Source organism: Camelus bactrianus, chromosome 18 (genome assembly GCF_048773025.1).
Source record: "Camelus bactrianus isolate YW-2024 breed Bactrian camel chromosome 18, ASM4877302v1, whole genome shotgun sequence".
NCBI lineage: Eukaryota > Metazoa > Chordata > Mammalia > Artiodactyla > Camelidae > Camelus > Camelus bactrianus.
This window is the reverse complement of record NC_133556.1, coordinates 26,613,833-26,628,638: the sequence shown is the minus strand read 5'-3', so window position 1 is coordinate 26,628,638 and position 14,806 is coordinate 26,613,833. Positions and strand designations below refer to the sequence as shown.

Here is a 14,806-nt window from a genome sequence, read left to right as displayed (position 1 = left end):
TCTATGTCATAGTTGTATCTGTGAAATAAAATTCAAATAAATATATATGACGATTATAGTATTTGGATACTTAATGTTTTTATTTATTGATTGATCTGTAAAGTAATTAACGTTTCAACTATTTTCTTTATATGCTAATAGCTTTTAACTTTTGACTTGATGTGGCGTTATGGAAGGAATAGAGGTTCGTGGATGTTATATATTCATTATGGATTGTATCTGTTAGTAACAGAAAGATCTTTTTCCTCTTTAAGCATACTTGGGGGTCAGGAGGCAATTAGGCTTATTTTTATTTATTTACTTAACAGAGGTACCAAGGATGGAACCGAGGACCTCACGCATGCTAAGCACATGCTCTACCACCGAGCTATGCCATTCCCCCTACTTCAGTGAAGTGATAGTCATATTAATATCACTACCTCTGCTTCCTTTTGGCTTATGTTGGCTCATTCTCTCAGACTTTCTAAAAGAGTTGACTTGGATGAAGGATTCTTTTCCTGTGTGTAAGTATCTTTTTTTTTTTAAGCTTCTAGTACCTGAGGAAAAAAATAAGTATAATTCTATACTAGAAAGAATAGTCAACAATGAATGGCTCCAACTCCCATTCACTGTTAAAAACAAAACATTATGAGTACAGAATTCACGCATGTATTGTGAAAAAGACAATTCACCACGTGTCTCTTGCTTTTCTGCACATTTTGTGAGCAGAGACATTCACTGCTTTCATTCTAGACTACTTTTTCAACGATGTTGGTATAATGAGCATTGGAAGGTAAAAATGGTGTGTCTTTCCAGAGCAAAGGCCAGATTTTTCCCTATCTAGTATGGTAAATATAATGTATTCTTCTGGGGCAAAGGTCAGGCAGGCTTATTTTCAATGACAAAAGATTTGATTTCCTAAGCTTGGGGATTCTCTCCTCTTTCATTCCTATTGTGTATACAGGTGATGTGTGGCCTTATTCACATCATTCTGCACATCAGTAAAGTAAGTGCTGATGCACTGGCTCCTACTATTGCTATGAGTGATACAAGCATACCTCCTTTTATCATGCTTAACTTTACTGTGATTCACCACTATCGCTATCGTGTTTTTTACAAATTGAAGGTTTGTGGCAACCCTGTGTCAAGCAAGTCTCTTGGTGCAGTTTTCCCACCAGCATTTGCTCACTCTGTATCTCTGTGTCTCATTTTGGTAATTCTTGCAAAATCTCAAACTTTAAAATTATTATTAATTATTATATTTTTACAATGATCTGTGATCAGTAATCTTTAATGTTACTGTTGCAAAATGTTGCTATGACTCTGAAGGCTCAGATGATGGCTAGCACTTTTTAGCAATGAAGTGTTTTTAAAATAAGGTATGTACGTTGCTATTTAGACATGATACTACTGCACAGTTAATAGGCTACTATTACTGTACAGTGTAAACATAACCTTTATATGCACTGGGAAACCAAAAAATTCATGTGACGCTCTTTATTTCAATATTTGCTTTATTTCAGTGGTCTGGAACTGAACCCACAATATCTATGAGTTATGCCTTAAACTCCTTTGTCTCTGACGCAAGATTCTTGTGTCTTCTGCCACAACTCATGAAACTAGCAGACTAGATTGTTAACTTGCATGTAGGGTAAAATCTCAGACTCTGCACATTTCAACACTGCTTATTGAAGAAACTTTATGGAAAATGCAGAAGGTTATCAAGGAGAACGAAAAATATCTAAAATCCCTGCATTATGAATATTTTTCCTTCTCACTTTTTCATTTAAATTTAAAGATACTGTGACAAGAATAAGAACAGCTAAGCTATGCTGGCTGACCAAAACACACATGCTTAACCACTAGGCTGGATTGGATTCACCATGTTATAAAACACACGTTGTAAACTGCACTTGGTGCTTTCTTTAAAAAATAATTTTACAACATATAATTGATACTATACAGTTCTTTACTTAATTTCTCCATCTCATTGGCATTGTTTACCAATAGGTTCTTATGATGGAATAAATTATGCATCTCAGTCTTTCACTCTCTAGTAATACAATTACATGTCTGTGTCCATTCCATGGCCTCATGGCAGATGGAGTGCTTTTTTCCTGATCCTTGACTTGGGTTTTGGCTACATGGATTGCTTTGGCCAATGAGATGTCAGTGCACGTGACCTAAGGAGAGGCTTCAAACAGGCTTGCACAGTTGGGTTTCCCCTCCTGCACTCCGTTGTTACACCAGAAGAACGTCCTCTGGGTCACTGCTGCTTCTCTAGCCTGAGACCCAGGAGGACACAGGAAGAAAGGACATGAGCCCAACCCACAGCCTGGTGCCAAGCCCAACCCACACCCTGGTGCCAAGCACAGATAACTCCAAGCTGAAGCTCAAGTTGACCTTGAGACCAAGAATAGAAGCTTATTGCATTTCTAATCTGTTGAGGTTGAGGAGTTTTGTCATGTACTATCACTGTGACAATACATGATTGATATATATTTTTTGAAACTTAGCTTTTGGCTTCTAAGACACTGCTTTCTTCTCATTCCCTGATTGTTTCCTGGTTCCTACCTCTACAGAGCACGTTTGCTGGCCTCTCTTTCCATCAACTCGCTATATGTTACTATCCTCATGGGTTTTATTCTTGGATTTTTCTTCTTTCTCATTTTATACCCTTTCCCTGGACAATCACATCCACTCTTACAGCCTCAGATAAACTTATGTGCTGTTAACTTTGAACGATGTGAAACCAGCGCTTCGCCTGAACTATTGGCCCAAATTATCTGACCCTTGGATTTCTCCATTCAGGTGTCCTATCATACAATATGTGACCTTTTGTGTCTGTCTTCTGTCACTTAGCATAATGATGCTGAGGTTCATTCATGTTGTAATATGTATCATGACTTCATGAAGGCTTTTTATGGCTTAATATTCCATTGTGTAAACAGGCCTCAATTTACTTATCCACTCATCCTTTGATGGACTCAATATTTTTCATTTATTTTTTAAGCGGAGGTACTGGGGATTGAACCCAGGACCTCATGTATGCTAAGCACCCGCTCTACTACTGAGCTATACCCTCCCCCTACCCAGTGTTCTTTTAATGAAATCCCTTTCTGCTAATATTAGCCATACTGGTTTTTTAAATTAATTAATTATTTTTAAAAAAGTAACTTTATCAAGTACCTTTTACCAGGTACTCTCAATCTCACTTTAGGTTTATTCATTTATTTGTTTTAATGCCGGTACTGGAGATTGAACCCACGACCTCACAGACGTTAGGCATAGTCTCTACCACTGAGCTATACCAGCCCTCTACATTTGTTTTTATTATTTGTAACAAGAACCTTGTGTGAAACTTTCTGGAATGTAACGAATCATCAGGTGAGGACTCGAACCCAGAATTAGAAAACCACGAGGATTTTCTCCAACAAATCTCTTCTCTTCTCCCTGTGTTTGTTCCTTCAGCCTTTCTCTGCTCCTCAGTCCATGGGCTAGTTATGGGCAGGCAGAAGAGGGCTGGATTTACGTGTTCCAGCCAAGCCACATAGTGGTATGGACTGCCTGTCCGTCAATGCCAGCTCCAAATACCCTGGTCCAACCAGCTATGGTGAAGTGGAGGGAATGTGGTATAAACATGGTGCTGGGACCTCACGATCACTGCTGTGTGAATTAGCAGTTCCATTCAGAAAAAAGGTTAAACACTGTGAGCTGGACAGACATCCCCAAAGGTATCTGCCTTGGGGCCTGGAGTTTGTAAATTACAGTACACTGGGTTCTCCTGGAGAGTTTCTCTTACAATCAGTCTTTCCTTTAACCAAGGTGTGATTATGGATTAAGCTCAATTCTGTAACGGGCTCTCAACGTTCCAATTTACAAAATGGAGAAGATGAGACATCACTAATCTTCTCTAAATATAACCAAACATAAGAAAGCAAGAATTGCACGGAAAACACAGAAATAGCCCCAGGTCTGAACAAAGGAAGTGAGGAGAACAAGGACTTTATCACTGAATTTCCACATCTGTGGGCACAGGCCCAGGTCAGCCAGGTCCCAGGTTTGAGGTCCCAGGGAACTTAGTCTGGAATCTATCTCCATAGCGCTGGCTTCATTCCTAACGTCTTCAAGTTTTCACCTGAGAGTTATATCTAAACCTTAGACAATATTCCTTATCATCATTATTTTTGTATAAAGGGGCCAAAAAGTAGGCAAGGCAATTATTCTTTTCTTTCCTCTAATGAAGCTCTCAGGGAATCTGGTCCCAATGGTTGTGAAGTTCTTGTAAACAGCTGCTCTGTAATTGCCCCAAACATCTTTCCTGTACTGAAGACTAAGACCATGAACCCCTACTCCTCACTTACTCAGTACCTTCCTGTGTTTCCAAGACATCCCAGTCCCTACAATGAACAGAAGCATTGACTAGTTATGCAGATGTGAAGAAAACCTGGCAGCAATATCACCAACCTCCTCGGGTAAGATTACATTGGTATCTATTGACATGAAATTCTTCTAGAAACCTTCTCTCCCGTGTCTTCCAGATACAGGAAGTTAATAGCAGGAGTCCCGAGTCCATCAGATGTCACTCAAGATGAACCCATAATTGATCAACTGTTCCCCACGACTCTTTAAGACCCACCTAGGAGTTAGGTGGGTGGGGGAAGAACTGGGAAATTTAAGCAGAGACACATATAGAGTCCATCTGTGTAGTTGCCTGTCTGTTTCTCAGTGTTAATGTGTGTTTTTCAATACAAAATAAGAATCAGTGAGTCCAGTCGGAAAAACATCAGAACCGAGTGTTGGAGATTGGGAGTGTAGGTGGGGTGGGAATGACACTCTTAACAACTCTGTGAACTGATTTGCAGGTGTGATCCTGCCTGGAGTCTGATTTGTCTAGGTTTCTGATTTCACTGTTGTCTATTCTCCTGGGTCCAGCTCATGAGAGGGGCAAACCAGTCAAGTGTCTCTGAGTTCCTCCTCCTGGGGCTCTCCAGGCAGCCCCAGCAGCAGCAGCTCCTCTTCATGCTCTTCCTGAGCATGTACTTGGCCACGGTCCTGGGAAACCTGCTCATCCTCCTGGCCATCAGCATGGACTCCCGCCTGCACATCCCCATGTACTTCTTCCTCAGCAATCTGTCCTTCGTGGACATCTGCTTCTCCTCCACCACTGTCCCCAAGATGCTGGCCAACCACATGCTCGGGAGCCAGACCATCTCCTTCTCTGCGTGTCTCACACAGATGTATTTTCTCTTTGAGTTTACTGACATGGACAATTTCCTCCTGGCTGTGATGGCCTATGACCGCTTTGTCGCTGTATGCCACCCCTTACACTACTCAGCAAAGATGACCCACCAGCTCTGTGCTCTGCTGGTCACTGGGTCGTGGGTCATTGCCAGCCTGAATGCTCTGTTGCACACCCTGCTGATGGCTCAGCTCTCATTCTGTGCAGACAACACCATCCCCCACTTCTTCTGTGATGTGACCCCCCTCCTGAAACTCTCCTGCTCAGACACACGCATCAATCAGATGATGATTCTGACTGAGGGTGCTCTGATCATGATCACCCCATTTATCTGCATTCTGGTATCATATATCCTTATCACCTGTACTGTCCTGAGAGTCCCATCCACAAAGGGAAGATGGAAAGCCTTCTCCACCTGTGGCTCCCACCTGGCTGTGGTTTCCCTCTTCTATGTCACCATCATTGGTGTTTATTTCAACCCTTCATCCTCACACTTGTCTGAGAAGGACACCACAGCTACCGTGATGTACACAGTGGTGACTCCCATGCTGAACCCTTTCATCTACAGCCTGAGGAACAGGGACTTGAAAGGGTCTCTTCAAAAAATGATTGGCAAGAAAATATGCTCTTACTGATGAAAGTACCATAGACCTATCATTCGCAGGCATATAAATCTTTTCCAGCTCACTGAAATGTGGCAATCTGTCTGTCAGTATCTGCAAAGAACTGAGAGTAAAGAAATATTCTGAATAGATACTTATCAATGAACTCTGACTTAAGTACAAACCTACTCCTTTAAACAGGTAATTGTATGTTTCTAATTATTGTATTTTAAACTACTTTGCATAAAGGTCAAGTTTTTCCTTTCAAGTGATCGCTTTGAAAAGTTACATGTAACAAATATTTTGGCATTTCCCTTTTGGAAATGACCTCAGAATCTACAGCAGTGGTTTTCAATCTTAGATGCATGATATTATCACCTGAGGGGCTTTGAAAGTGTATATACTGATGCTGGACTAAACCTTGACCAATTAAATCATAATCTTTCTGGTGGGACTTGGACATTGGTTTTTTTTCCTTTTAAAATTTCCCTGGCCATTTTAATGTACTTTCTGGGTTGGCAAACAGCTGCAGAGATTGAAGTGATGCGTCTACAAGCATCACTACGGATTGCTTGCACTAAGCAACCCTAAATGACACCAAGGGTTGTTGGCAGCCACAGACACTAGAACAGATTCTCCTTCACAAACTTCAGAAGGAATCAACCCTGCCAACACCTTGATTTTGGTCTTCTAGTCTCCAAAACTGTGAGACAGTACATTTTTGTTGTTTAAAGCCATCTAGTTTGTGGTACTTTGTTATGGCAGCCCTAGGAATCTAATTCTCCATCACAATAGAATTCCTTGCCTTGTCTTTCCCATAGGTCCTGTACAACTTTCTGCGGTTGTTTGCATTCTTCTTGGGTCTTCCACCATGATTATACAAGGCCCTTGCAACACGGAATGGGTCATTATTCACGTTTGTACACAGTGTTGGGCACTTGGTCTGGTTCATGTGAAGTGTACAGTGTTTCATGAAGAATAGCAGAAATTGATACCCTGAGGGAATTATTTTGTCTTTTTCTCCCCATGCTCCCTACCCCAACTAGGTTGTATCTCCATGAGTACAGAGATCTAGTTTTTTCAGCAGTACCCAGGATGTAGTAGTTACTGAACAATTATTATTTATCTGAATAAATGATTATATGACTGAATCAATGTGGCAAGTCACCGAAGAGGAAAATGAGAAAGTTCCCTAAAGGAGTTAATGGGTTTGGTTCAGCTCTCTGCCACCTTCCAAGCCATATTGAAGCCTTAGCATGTTTTAATGTAATTTTTTCATGGCTAATTTTTTTCCAGAACATTTTCACAAGGACTAACCTTCTTGTCCTGCTTTTTGTAATTTTTCACTTCCTCAACTCTGCTCAAGCCCCCATCATTCCCCCTCCCTACTCCCTCATTCTCCCTTTAAAATGCCTGATCATCTCTGCAGAAATTGCTCAGCTCCCTTCCCTTACAGTTAGTACAACAGTCCCCTCTTATCTACAGTTACCCTTTCTGCAATTTTAGGTTACTTGTGGTCAAGTGTGGTCCAAAAACATTACATGGAAAATTCCAGAAATAAATAATTCATGAGTTTTAAATTGTACACCACACTGCATAGCTTGATGAAATCTCATGCCACCCCTGCTCTGCCTGGCCCGGAATGTGAATCATGTCTTTGTCCAGTGTATCTCTACCATTAGTCACTTAGCAGCTCTCTGGATTTTCAGATCGACTGTCTTTATTTCGCAGTGCTTATGTTCAAGTAACCCTTATTTCACTTGTTAATGGCCCCAAAGTGCAAGAGGAGTGATGCTGGCAGTTTGAGTTCACCAAAGAGAAGCCATAAAGTGCTTCTCTTAAGTGAAAAGGTGAAACTTTTCAACTTGATAAGGAAAGAATAAAAACATCATATGCTGAGGTTGCTAAGATCTACAGCAACAATGAATCTTTTGTGAAATTGAGAGGAAAAAAGAAATTTGTACTAGTTTTGTTGTTGCATCCCAAAGTGCAAAAGTTACAGCCACAGTGCATAATGTGTGCTTAGTTAAGACAGAAAAGCATTAAATTTGTACAGTAAGGTATTTTGAGAGACCATATTCACATAAATTTTATTACAGGATATTGTTATCATTGTTCTATTTTATTAGTAATTACTGTTGTTAATCTCTTATACTGTCTAATTTACAAATAAAACTTTATCACAGGTATATATGTATAGGAAAAAACCCCCCACTATATTTGGATTCAGTAGATCTGTAGTTTCAGGCATTCACATGGTTTTGGACCATATACCCAGGATAAAAGGGAAACTGCAGTTACTGAATAAAATCAGTTTCAACCGCTTTAACAAATGTCTGGTTGGTATGTATATTTGACACCACTTTCAGTGGAATCAAACATCAGTAACATTTTCAAAATCTATTTCTTTGCCTATCTCGGTTTCACCATAGAGAACTTGTCATTTTTCACAATTTTTCTTGATCAACTAAAGGGCTTAAATACTGTTAAATTAATTTCCATCTTACTGATTTTGTCTTTAAAATTTGGGTATTTTCTTCGAAGATTTTTTCGCATTAATTTTGCTTTTTAAAAACATTGCATTGAAATATGATTTATCTTGAAAATTAAGCTTTTGGGGCTACCTGGAGTTTTACACATCCACCCCCTACCTCCCCTGTGTCAGGAGTCTCCTCGCCGCGGGTAAGAGGACCTCGCTTCGCCGGCCCGCCACGCGCAGGCGCAGCGCGGGAGGCGCAGACTCAGCTTTCTCTCTTCCCGGAAGCGCTGCACACGTCCTCCTCCGGGGCCAATCAGAGGTTGCGTAGCCTGGCGCTCCTTGCCTCGCCCTTTGCAGATCTTTCTTTAACTATCCAATAATAGCGGACCAGCCCTCCCTCCCTCCCGGCGCTCCATGTGATCCTGCCCAATTAGAAAGAAGGGGCGGGGCCTCAGCTCTGCGCAGCCTCTGGAAGTGCAGCGGTCTGGGAGCTCCAGAATGGAGCGAATGTTCTGTGTTGCAGTAAGTGGCTCTAACGGTTTATCCGAAATGGTATAAAGAGACACCCTGGGGTTGATGCCCGCCAAACCTGGAAAACTGGCGGATCCCATGAGTCTTCCACACTTCACCTGGTCTCAGTCCTTTAGGTTTCTGCCCCATCCGTCTGTCCTTCCCTGTTAGGATGGGTCACGAGGTGTTCAGGATTCCTATCTCTTCTCCCACATACCGGCACTGTCGGAAGTCATGGTCTGACTTCCAATGTGGAATCCTTACAAAAGGCAGGTTGGCTGGAAAGCCAGCAGCGCAAAAACCGGTGTAGGTGACTCGGACATTTCTCGGATTAAGGGCTCCTTTTACTCCGGTGCTGAGCCCCTGCTACTCTGTGTTCCCACCGGCAGGCTTCACTGCCTGGGTGATTGTTAGAAATACATAATCTCAGGCTCCATCCCAGACTTACTGAGCCAGGATCGTCACTTTAACAACATTCCTAGGTCTGTGTACGTTAATGGTTGAGAATTACTGCTTTAAGCTTCCCAAAATTTCTGGTCTAGCAGGGAATTTTGATGTATGTAATTGATCCTGCAGACAGTGGCTTATACTGGAGACCTAAGATTTGAATCTGGTAAGTCAAACTTAGGATCTTTATGACTTCCGAGGCATCACTCACTACTTAATCAAGATGATGTAATGAAACTGATGAAGTGGGATGTTATAGGTAGAAAACCTATAGTGAGCATGGGTATTTGGGAATGAGCAGAAGCATTCAGGAGAGGGAAACTGGTGTACACAAGGAGGTGCTTAATCAACCTGAGGTTGAATGATGTGTGTTAGGGACAAATGCATCTATTCATCAACTTGGCATCCCACTAACATCGTTTCTAACCAAGGAACTCACTTTATAATAAAAGGAATATGGTAGCCAGTTGTCAAGATGGTCCCCAGTCATCCTAGTCTTGTGTAATCCCTTCCCACACTGAATTTGGCTGACTATGTGTTTTAATTCACTTGGGCTGCTATAACAAAATACAATGGACTGGGCAGCTTATAAACAACAGAAATTTATTTTTCACATTTTGGAGGCTGGTAAGATTTTGATCTTGGGAAGTCCAAGATCAAGATGCCGGCAACTTTGATATTCGTGAGAACCAACTTCCTGGTTCACAGATGGTGATTTTTTTTCAGTGTAATTTCACATGGTGAAAAAGGGAGCTTTCTGAGGTCGCTTTTATAAGGGTACTAATCCTGTTGGTGAGGGCTCTACCCTCATGACCTAATCATCTCCCAAAAGCTTCAGCTCTTAATGCCATCACCCTGGGGGTTAGGATTTCAACATGAATTTTGTGGGTACACAAACGTTCAGTCCATAGCACTGTATAAGCTACAGGATGTTGTGGAAATGATGGTGTGTGACCTCTGGAACTCCGTCATAAAATATATTGTGGCTTCCAGCTTGCTCTCTTGAGTCACTTGCTCTTGGGAAAACCAGCTACTCTGCTGCAAGAATGTATCAATTTAGATCTATGGGAAAGTCCATGTGAGGCTTCCTGCCAGTAGCAATGTGAGCCATCTTAGAAGCTCATCCTCTAGCCACAGTCAAGCTTTCAGGTGACTGAGCCCTTGCAGATGATTTAACTGCAATATCATGAGAAGCCAGGATCCAGAACCAGTCAGCTAAACCATTACCAGATTCCTGAGGCATAGGAACTGTGTGAGATAAATGTTTACTGTTTTAAGTTGCTATGTTTTGGTATAATTAATTACTTCACAATAGATAACTTATACAAGGAATAAGCTGGTCCATGGCATTCTTTTGTATTTACTTTTACACCATCATCAGGGGCAGTTGACCTTATGGAATAGAGAAATGGTCTATTAAAGACTTAATTTTGGCACCAGTTGAAGTTACTCTGTAAGGTTATCCTGCTGTTTTACAGGCTACATTATAAGTTTCATACCAGTGGACAATATATGCTGAACTTTTTCCCAACCAGGAACTTATGGGGCAAGGAAACAAGAGGTAGAAGTGGGCATCTCTATTTGTAGTACATAATGACCTACTTGCAAAATTTTGCTTTTTATCCTAGCAACACAGGGCTCCAAAGAGACTTCCTGCTGGCTCACATGGGCTCCTTTTGATACTGGATAAACTGACCAAAAGGAGATTCTAATGTTATGACATTGACTATCAGTAGAAAATAGTTTTTCTGCTACACAGTGGTAACAGAAAGGATTATGGATAGAAAGATCTCCTAGAGAGGATTCTGGAATTGCCGTGTCCAATGATGGCAGTGAATGAAAGACTAGGACAGTCTTACTTGGGCAAGATCATAAGGAGGTCAAATCTCTCAGACATGAAAATTTAGGTTACTACTCCGATTTTTAAAACTTTGAACCGCTGAGATGCTGGCTAAAGATAAAGGGGGCATGTATTAGATGGTGGATAAGGAGAATTATTAATATGAATTAATCATCTGTGGCTACCTGTGGAAATGAAGTTTGCATCATCTGGTCATATTTTCCTCCTTCCTTTTTTTATGTATATATTTATGCATTTTAGCTAACTAGCTTTCTTCTTTCCTCTCCCTTTCTCCCTCTGTTTACATATCACTAGGGTATGTAGTTATTGGTTAACTTTCAAATTTGATTCAGAAGTTATAGAATGTCATGATTGGAATAAGGAGGACATTGGTTTTGGACCTGGATACAGTAACTGGTGGGATTTTGACTTATTCCTCCTGTTGTGGGAAGAATGGTTGTATCATGTTAGGCCAGAGAATTTCTCTTCCACTAAAGAATAAATTGGTAAGAGGGATATGTGATAATGTGTAGCTGGAGGGGTGGACTCTAGTAGGCATTTATCATGCTTTTCGACTTCCCAACTTCTGTAACCACTTCCAGAGCTTAGGTAATACCCTACCTCATAACTCTGGCAGGGAAAGAAGCCTACTTCTTCCTATATAACACAAAACTCTGACTAACCTATCTCCCAGCGCCTCTTGCAGTTAAGTTGTGGGCACACAACTACCCATCAGCTATCCTGACTCAACCTTTGACACAAAGAAGGCGGACCAAGAGGAAATTTTTCTAGCAGTGGGAGCCATTGCAGGAAGATGGATTTCCAGGTTAACAGTGCTATTGGTGGCACCCCGTGTCCCATGATAGCTGCGTCAGAGCCATGAACTGGAAGATTTATGCTTGGAGGCAGCAGGAACATTAGGATGCTAATCAGACCTGTTTTGTGGCATGATTTGGGCCATTGTAGCTGCCATGTGACCTCCTGAGCCTACTTCTCCTATTGTTCAGTGTTTTTGAAAAGTATGTATTATCATTTTCAAGAAATCCTTTTCTGCTTAATTTGTCAAGACTTCATTTTTATTGTTTTCAACTAAGAACTCTGAGTGAGGCCACAATGTAACCAAGCATCAGAAATGGACTTGAACCCTAACCTGGACAGCTACCAGCACTCTTTCCAGCTTACCTCCCCTCCTCTCTTTGGGTGTGCCAGTTTTGCCTTTCTGTGTAGGCTTTTGCTTCTCTGTCTATTAGGCAGTCGGGAGAAAGCTGCAAGCTTCTGGATGTACATGTCCAGACCAAGGCATATGAGAATGAGCCACAGGTCCTCAGCCTCAATTCCAGGTTCCCAAATCCAGTCATGAATCCTCACTGGGCAGGATGTGGTGGACTATAAATTGGGCTGCTGGAGCCCACACCCCTGTGACTCTATGGATTGGGGACCATCCTCAGAAAAGGGTGATCCATTGTGATCTGGGAAGACATCCCAAAAGAAGTCTATTTTAGAAGCCTGTGGTTTCTCAATCATGGTATGCTATGCTCTCTCTGATACATCTCTCTGGCCAGGTTATCCTTTACATCAAATGCTTTAAAGGATTAAATACAACTCTGTAATGCCACCCTCTCCCCACCCCAGCATCCCCATCTGCAAAAGCATCCCCAACTCTACACAATAAATGACCAGATTTTGAGAAAAAAAAGGGGTTAACTCAGATAACACTGCAGTAACTTCAGTTTCTGAACTAAGAAGATAAGAAAAATCAAATACATAAACATAAGCCCAGATGAGCAAGGTGGTCTGGTGGTGGTGGTGGTGAAATTTGAGGTCTCAGAATTTTCTCTGGGGCTTACCTCCACACAGATTGCTTTATCTCCAAGTTCTGACCTAGGAGTTAGATAATTTACTTTGTCATCATTGTTGGGTCCACAGGGACAAGGAATTAGGTGGAACAATTACTTTCTGCTTGTCTCTAATAAGGCTCTCAGGGAATCTGGTCCCAGTGGCCATGAAGGCTACTGTAAACACCTATCTCTAATACCCAAAAACATCTTCCTGCACAGAAGGCTAAGACCATGATCTTCTGCTCCTCACTTGCTCAGGACGTACCTATATTTCCAAGACTTTCCAAACCTTATAATAAAGAGGAGCACAGGCCAGTTCCTCAAAGGTGAAGATCAGTTGGTAGCAATAGCACTAACTTCTCCCAGGTAAGTTTGTAACAGTGGAGATACCAATATTTCTTTACTAATGGGTGAAATTTTTTGACGAACCTCCTTTGTTAAATCTTCCAGATACAGGGAGTAGTAGTAAGAGTCCTGAATCCATCAGCTGGAGCTTGAGATAAACCCAGTAATAATCAGCTGTTTCTCTTTTGGCTACAAGCTACTGAGAAGTGGGAGAAAGCCTGAGAATGTTAAAAGAGATTTACATAATGGTAGAGAAGGGCTGTGTGTGTACCTGTGTGTTGTTATGTTATATTTGATAAAAATTTAAAAATCAGCCTAGTGAGGCCAGAATCATCTGGGATTGGGAGTTGGATTATGAGGGTGTAGGGAGTAGGGGCAGACTCTACAAGTCTAACACAGGTTTTACCAACATGATCATGACTGGAGCTTGGATTATTGTATCCAAACCCTTAGCTTTTATGTTTCCAACCTCTACTTCTCTTCTCTGCATCTGAGTGCAGCCCCATGAGAGGGGCAAACCAGTTGAGTGTCTCTGAGTTCCTCCTCCTGGGGCTCTCCAGGCGGCCCCAGCAGCAGCAGCAGCAGCTCCTCTTCATGCTCTTCCTGAGCATGTACTTGGCCACGGTCCTGGGAAACCTGCTCATCCTCCTGGCCATCAGCATGGACTCCCGCCTGCACATCCCCATGTATTTCTTCCTCAGCAATCTGTCCTTCGTGGACATCTGCTTCTCCTCCACCATTGTCCCCAAGATGCTGGCCAACCACCTGCTCGGGAGCTGGACCATCTCCTTCTCTGCGTGTCTCACGCAGATGTATTTTGTTTTCATGTTTGTGGACATGGACAATTTCCTCCTGGCTGTAATGGCCTATGACCGCTTTGTCGCCATATGCCACCCCTTACACTACTCAGCAAAGATGACCCACCAGCTCTGTGCTCTGCTGGTCACTGGGTCATGGGTCATTGCCAACCTGAGTGTGCTGTTGCACACCTTGCTGATGGCTCAGCTCTTGTTCTGTGCAGACAACACCATCCCCCACTTCTTCTGTGATGTGACCCCCCTCCTGAAACTCTCCTGCTCTGACACACATCTCAATGAGATGATGATTCTATTTGAAGCAGGGCTGATAACAATCGCTCCATTTATTTGCATTCTGGTATCGTACATCCTTATCACCTGTACTGTCCTGAGAGTCCCATCCACAAAGGGAAGATGGAAAGCCTTCTCCACCTGTGGCTCCCACCTGGCTGTGGTTTTCCTCTTCTATGGCACCATCATATTTCTGTATTTCAACCCTTCATCCTCCCACTCTGCTGAGACAAATATAGCAGCTGCTGTGATGTTCTCAGTGGTGACTCCCATGCTGAACCCCTTCAACTACAGCCTGAGAAACCAGGATATAAAAGGGGCTATTAGAAAAGTTGCAATGACTTTTTTTTCAACTCAATAATGAAATGGGCTAAGAAAATCATGAAGGGAACTAATTGCTAAGAAAATCATCTTTGTTTTTTCGATTATGTAAAAC

At 42.0% G+C, this 14,806-nt stretch overlaps 2 protein-coding genes across 2 annotated transcripts; both read left to right on the top strand.

Moving 5' to 3' along the window:
* Positions 1–4,917: 4,917 nt before the first annotated feature.
* Positions 4,918–6,805, top strand: LOC105064910 (olfactory receptor 1F1-like). Its single transcript, XM_010949947.3, has 2 exons — positions 4,918–5,831; positions 6,775–6,805. The coding sequence occupies exons 1-2, from the start codon at positions 4,918–4,920 to the stop codon at positions 6,803–6,805; spliced, it is 945 nt and encodes a 314-aa protein (XP_010948249.3).
* A 6,981-nt stretch (positions 6,806–13,786) lies between these two features.
* Positions 13,787–14,731, top strand: LOC105064909 (olfactory receptor 1F1-like). Its single transcript, XM_010949946.1, has one exon. The coding sequence runs from the start codon at positions 13,787–13,789 to the stop codon at positions 14,729–14,731; it is 945 nt and encodes a 314-aa protein (XP_010948248.1).
* The last annotated feature ends 75 nt before the right edge of the window (positions 14,732–14,806 follow it).